We start from the raw sequence: 6,995 nt of genomic DNA on the forward strand, positions 1-6,995 counted from the left end.
GGAGCGCGCCGGCTCTTTCTACCTGACGGCTCTCGATGGACATTCCGATACGCCGGCTGTGCGATCGAGCTCTCGTGAGTGGAAGTATCCTGAGATGGCGATCAAACACGGGAGGACTGTGCGGCCTGAGAATGTCGTAACTGTCGCGGCGGGTGTGGCGAGAGAGAAGGAGGGGGAGAGGGAGTAGGGGAGAAGGAAGTGAAGGGGCGGGGGCTGGTGCGTGTAGTGGTTGTGGGGGGGGGGAGAAGAGTGTGGGAGAGGGAGAGGGAGAAGGAGAAGTACAAGGGCGGTATGGGTGGGGGGGAGATCCGGGGGGGGAAGAAAGAGAGGGAGCTAGCGGATGGGAGAAGTGGTAAATGCTGAAGGGGCGGTGGGTGTTTGGGGTGGAGATAGAAAGAGAGGGAAGGCGAGACGGGGCAAGCAAAGTGACAAGGGCGGTTTGGCCGGTCCAGGTGAGGGAGGATGGTGGGGAAAGAGAGGTAGAGGAGTGGAGAAGAAAAGGTTGTAAAGCTGGCAGTTAGGGGGTGGGGGAAGACAAGGGATGCTAGAGCGGAGTGTGTGTTGAAGAGGAGCAGAGAGGCAGATTCAGAGAAGATGGAGAGAGAGGAAGAGAGAGGGGGAGGAGAGTGGGATGCAGAGAAAGGGAGAGAGGGGGGAGAGATGGTGGGAATAAAGGGAGGGAGAGAGCATGTGTTAAAGAGGAGCAGAGAGGCAGATAGAGAAATGGAGAGAGAGGAGGAGAGAGGGCGGAGACAGAGAGAGGGTGGGGAGAGAGAGGGGCGAGGAATGAAGAACGAGGCAGAAGGGAGAGACGAGAAGACGTGAGAGAGTGAGAGAGAGAGAAAATCGTAGATGTGGTATGTTTCTGTTAGTCGTAGATGTGGTATGTTTCTGGTAGGCGTAGTCGTAGTCGTTGGTCGCAGTGGCATGCACACACGCTTGCACGCGCGTGTGTGCGTTTCCTTGTCGTTGAGAACGACGATTTGTTTGACTCTACATCATGTTATAGATTATCCGTTTTTGTTACACAAGTGTGGACCTATTAACATATTTAGAAAAAGTATTTTATATTAATGTACGTGCAGATGCAGATGGTACTTGTGCGTCACTCACCGTTGACTGCTAAGTGAATGTTCATCGGCCGTGATCATACGTTCTAACTAGTCGCGGGCGGGCTGACGGCGCGTGTGCATGGTAAAATCTGATCTACATACTTCACTTTGCTCGCAGCATCGCGCCACGATTTCCAGCCTATGCTAATGTAGATAAAAATGGCGCTCCGACGTCGGTCGCCATTGACTGCCAATAGAATTGTCTTCGGCCGTTCTCATACGTTCAAACTAGTCGCGGGCGGGCCAACGGCACGTGTGCATAGTAAAATCTGATCTACAAGAGGTATGCCTCAATTTCTGTTCGATGTTTATTCAGGCCTGCCGCCTATGGACGTCCTCTACTGTTGTTCAACACCTACATGCGTCACATTTCTCGCAGCATCGCGCAACGATTCCCAGCCTATGCTAATGTATATGAAAATGGCGCTCCGACGTCGGTCGCCGTTGACTGCCAAGAGAAATTTTTTCGGCCGTTCTCATACGTTCAAACTAGTCGCGGGCGGGCCGACGGCACGTGCGCATGGTAAAATCTTATCTACATGCTTCACCTTGCTTGTAGCATGGCGCCACGATTCCCAGCTATGCTAATGTATGGGCAAATGGCGCTGCGACGTCGTTCGCCGTTGACTGCCAAGATAATATTCTTCGACCGTTCTTATACGTTCAAACTAGTCGCGGGTGGGCCGACGCCACGTGTTTATGGTAAAATCTGATCTACATGCTTTACTTCGCTCGCAGCAAATCGTCACGATTCCCAGCAATGTTAATGCATGGGCAAATAGCGCTGCGACGTCGGTCGCCATTGACTGCCAAGACAATGTTCTTCGGCCGTTCTTATACGTTCAAACTGGAGCCAGGCAGGCTGACAGTACGTGTGCATGGTAAAATCTGATCTACATGCTTCACTTCGCTCGCAGCATCGCACCGAGATTCCCAGCTATGCTAATGGGAAGTTTGACAATAAATTTAATAAAATATATATAATTTGTTTCGCCTAATTATCATTGGCTAACTACAGGGGAAAATATGCGTGATGGCAGTGGAATTTCAGGCATATAGAAAGGGGAGTGTCTAATACAATAACTATACATGTATGTGTTGTATGGAAGTATAGTGGGTAAAAAACTTGTGAAATCTTTTATTACTCTAGAAATAGCCGAGTATATTTTTTTGAAGTTTGCAGTAAAATGGTGCTCTTTGATGCAATCGGAGCATGAAAACGAACTACCTATCATTCACCATAGGTGCATGTGCTCCCAATCACCATTTCCTATTTACCTTCTCTCTTCTTTTCTCTTTTCTTTTCTTCTCCCTCTCTCTCTCTCTCTCTCCTTTTCTCTTCACTTTTCTTCTCCCTCTCCCTCTCCCCTCCCTTTCTTCCCCCCGCCCGCGCGCACTCCTCCCGTGTTGATGCACATCCTCAAGGATACTTCCACTCGACGATGCTGATGCACAGCCGGCGTATCGGATGCTTCAGCGTCAGGTAGAAGAGCGCGCGCTCGGGCCGGTTCTGCGAGTTCGCATGTTGCCGCTGCAGCTTCTTCCTGTTCATCTTCGCGATGGCGATCGCGTCCTGCCAGGCGCTCATGCCGGCCGACAGCTTCTCCGTGCCGCCGGACGTCGACACGCCCGTCATCGAGCCGGCAGATGGCACTCCCGTCAGCGTCATCGTCCCGTCGCTGCTGGAGGCGGTCTGAGGTGCCGCTGGGCGGGCGGGCGCGTTCACGGCTGCCAGGGTACAACAAGCCATGGTTAGCGACAAAACGATTCGGTGTATACACATCACCAGGGGTTAATAATGACAAACTTTTCATTGACAATTTGTTGACAATGTCATTATTAACCCCTGATATCACGAAGAGTATGTAAACCCTTGAGGGTTTATAACGGTTTCCAATATGCTCTTGACATTGTATAGAGTCACAGATAATGGTTCGACAAAGACAGTGGCAAAGTTTCTTCACTGTATAGAGAGGATATTCTCACTCTGAATTGCTAAGACTGCGCCAGCATAAGTACTATAATCTACTGATTACTCCTACTCTGTACTCCTCAAACTGTTACATCTGCTTAAGGATTCGCTCATGTTACATTTATCTTGATCGCGGTAGTTCTAATGCAAGAAATCACTGACGCGCATACATATATATATATATATATATATTACCACTCTTACACACAGTCGCTCGCATTACAAGCATTCGGCCGTGTACTTTAACCATCGACGAAAAGACGTTTGGACAAACAAACAAACAAACGTGAAAGAATGCAAAGAAAACAAAAGTGAAGAAAACCAACTTCAACGAAATTGTTAGACGAATGAATAATTGTTTCAGCGCAGGTTTACTTGGAATACATATGATGCCTGTTAGAATAGAGTAGGATGACCTCAAGTGGCCACATTAATTTCAAGATAGAATAGAGCATGATAAATCTGATACCTAGCTATTTAAAATTGCATTCCCTTTTAAGCAGCGTTATTATTTTGGACTGATGAAGTGAAATGAAATGCATTTATAATATGCGTTCAACAGCTAAGTACCACGTAAGCTTAGAATATTATTTCCCATCAATTCAGTAAAAAAAAACGACGCAGCAATTAAGTACCTTTTTATTTTTACTACTCTATTGAAACAGAATAGCACTTTGCCATCTATAGCCAACATTACTTATAAAAGAAATGTCATCATGAGTTCACAACATGATCTGTTAGAAACCCATGATGAAATTTACAGCAACCTGGTGCCATTATCTATTAAAATGAGAAACTGGGGTAAAACAACAAAAGAAATGTAATGTAGGACGTTTAACCTTCCACACAATGGTGCGCAGCACAATACATCAATTGGTACATGTATACAAATTGTCTCCTAAACATACATGTAATAAATGAACTTCATGGTAATTTTTCATGAGGATTAGCTATGCATAATCATAGATATACATTTTATACCAGCTGAACATTACACATATATATTATATACAATACAAGAACATAAGAACAGTGCCTCGTGCTTCCCGGATGTCTCCATGGTTAAATAATACATGCTGATAAACGAATAGAAAATAAAATAACAGAACTTTGTAGAAAGGACAAATATCAACGTGCAACTGAATAACAAATCACCGACATGACACATGTGTCAGAGTGTGTTCATTTTCGGCAATTACTGTGAAAAGGAACACAAACGCACATAAACGCATAGAAAAGTGCTGAAAACAAGAAGGCGATTTGCAATTCCCCCAGTTATTTTTCGCACTATAGACATCACGAAAAGTGCAGTTCATCGTAGCATAATCGACTGTGCATTCATGAGATGAACTAGATCATTTCACTGATACCATGCGAAAGGGACAAGTGAATAACAGGTAGAAGCTAGGACAAATCCATGGGAAAATAAGCACGGCAAACTGCATTGAACAAAGCAATGCTCCCTTCTACACACGGTTGGGTACAAGAAGCAGAGAGCATCTCTCAATTCCAGCCAGATGTTGTAGGGGAAAAAACACACGAAATCACGACAGCAGTGGGAGCGAAAAAAATATGGGTGCCAAAGATTGTGCGCATAAAAAGTGCCGTGAATTTCGGGGAAGCGCTGCACACAAAATACCTGATCCGGCTAGGATGAACTGTGCTTTATCTAGGCTACGGACTGTCTTACAAAGTCTAGAGTGTAAAACTATGTACAGCACACATCATCCTCAGTTCTTATGGCTGTGGTTCTCCTCCTTGAACTGTGCAAGACGATCTATAGCAGAAGTAAAGCTTATTAATAACCCGCAAAATATTTCATCAACTTCGAAAATGGCTGAAGCCATGATGGAACAGTTGAATAGTAAACATCTTCATATGGAGTTGTTTGTTATATTGTACGAATCACACGCACATTTGAGAATGTGTAGAAAAAACAACAAAGTTCTATGTTTTTCTTTTTTGTTAAATAAATATGATTTACATTAAATTCTTGAATATTCGTTTAATGTTAGTTGACATGGGAAACGAGAGTAATCGTTGATGTTTCCTAATGCTGCATGTTAGTGTAGTTTTGTAGAATGCACAGTATTCTTGGTATGTAAACTCTGTCTGGATTTTTCCCGATACTCTGTTACAGCTTCCTACAATACAAGAGCCGCAGAGCGTCTGGGCTCATCTGAGGTCTGTTGCTACGATTATAAACGTAAAATTTCAGTCGTGCGTAGTACCACATTTGTTAGGCGCAGATATGCAGACACGCAGTTGCGTACACATCATTGTTAGGACACGCCCACTATCGCAAATGTATATGTATATGTATATGTATATGTATATGTATATGTATATGTATATGTATATGTATATGTATATGTATATGTATATGTATATATATATGTAATATTAATGTTAATGTTGATTATTGCGGCCATGGAGAGCTATAGAGTGCTCATTCTGGCCGTAGATGCCCATGAGCTCATTGTGCTCATATGCTCACCAGCGTATGATATGCAGTTAACATCATTTCGATACAATGCAAGGAATATTATTGAATAAGGTAGAGATAACATGCAGTTCATCGGTAGAGTCCTAGGGGCTTCTGTGTCGTTAACATCTAGATATATTACTCTCTTTCTATCGTGCTCTGATTCGCTTGGTCTCTCACTATCGTTACCCTTCTGCCCGTTAATTCCAACTCTCTCTGTGACAACCGGGCAGCTGTTTGTTTTCATGTGAACCACATCAAGACGCTTAGTAGTAGTTAAGTAGTAATGTAGCTTAGTAGTAGTGTTAGTTTAATAGTGATTGTGTGCGATTTCATTGTGACGCGGAGTATCTGATATAAGCTGTGGTTTAGCACGTCGTTGTGAGTGGGTTGCGCCAGGGATGCTGTTTGTCGCTTGAATGTTTAGAAGAGTCGTAGATGTGGTATGTTTCTGGTAGTCGTAGATGTGGTATATGTTCCGGATAATTGTAGATGTGGTATGTTTCTGTTAGTCGTAGATGTGGTATGTTTCTGTTAGTCGTAGATGTGGTATGTTCCTAACGGCGATCGTCACCATCTGCGTCGTAGAATGACGTCACACGGCAACCGTCGCCGCCTGCGTCGTAGCATGACGTCGCACGACAACCGTTACCATCTGCGTCGTAGCATGACGTCACACGACATCTGTCACCATCTCCGTCGTAGCATGACGTCACACGACAATCGTCCGTCAACGGCGTCACAGGAACGACCGTCGGACCTGTCCTATAACAGAAATGACGAAAAAGTTTTGTTTTTTCTCGCGGAATATAAAATCCTTCTTGCTCCGACGAATCACAGGGTGCTCGACGGCGCATGCGCACGATTCTGGCGACTTTATCACGTCTGATTGATGCTGTCCACACGAGTTGTATCGTTTTAGTATCACTATGGTAATTACTGTCGGCCGGACGCTCGCGCGCATGCACTCCAACGACGATATATAATCGGCAGGAGAGCCGCTGAATTGGTGATTAATATTTTCATCGTCCAATCTCATGTCGAAGCCATTATTGGAAATTGAAGGCGCGCTCCAACGTGCGCTCGGTGCCCTGTGCTGTCTGTGTGAGTGTGTGTATGTATATGACCAGCCTGACTGGGTGCAGCCACTGACCAACATGCCAATGTGCGCAGCGTATAAAACCCACATTGCATGCTTTCAAATTAACAAAGCTATACGTGTATATCTATGTGTATATGTATAATATTATGTATATGTATATGTACATGTATATGTTTATGTAAATGTATATGAATACGTATATGTACATGTATATGTTTATGTAAATGTATATGAATACGTATATGTATACGTATACGTATGCGTATGCGTATGCGTATGCGTATGCGTATGCGTATGCGTATGCGTATGCGTACGCGTACGCGT

General features: G+C 44.5%; 1 protein-coding gene across 1 annotated transcript in view; it reads right to left on the bottom strand.

The window, feature by feature from the left end:
* LOC106804687 (muscle calcium channel subunit alpha-1-like) overlaps positions 1–6,995 on the bottom strand; it is a 55,637-nt gene that overhangs the window by 42,713 nt on the left and 5,929 nt on the right. The window contains exon 2 of the mRNA XM_014805964.1: positions 2,543–2,840. Coding sequence (XP_014661450.1) covers positions 2,543–2,840 — 298 coding nt within the window. The remainder of the gene's footprint in view (positions 1–2,542; positions 2,841–6,995) is intronic.

Source organism: Priapulus caudatus, unplaced genomic scaffold (genome assembly GCF_000485595.1).
Source record: "Priapulus caudatus unplaced genomic scaffold, Priapulus_caudatus-5.0.1 Scaffold83, whole genome shotgun sequence".
NCBI lineage: Eukaryota > Metazoa > Priapulida > Priapulimorpha > Priapulimorphida > Priapulidae > Priapulus > Priapulus caudatus.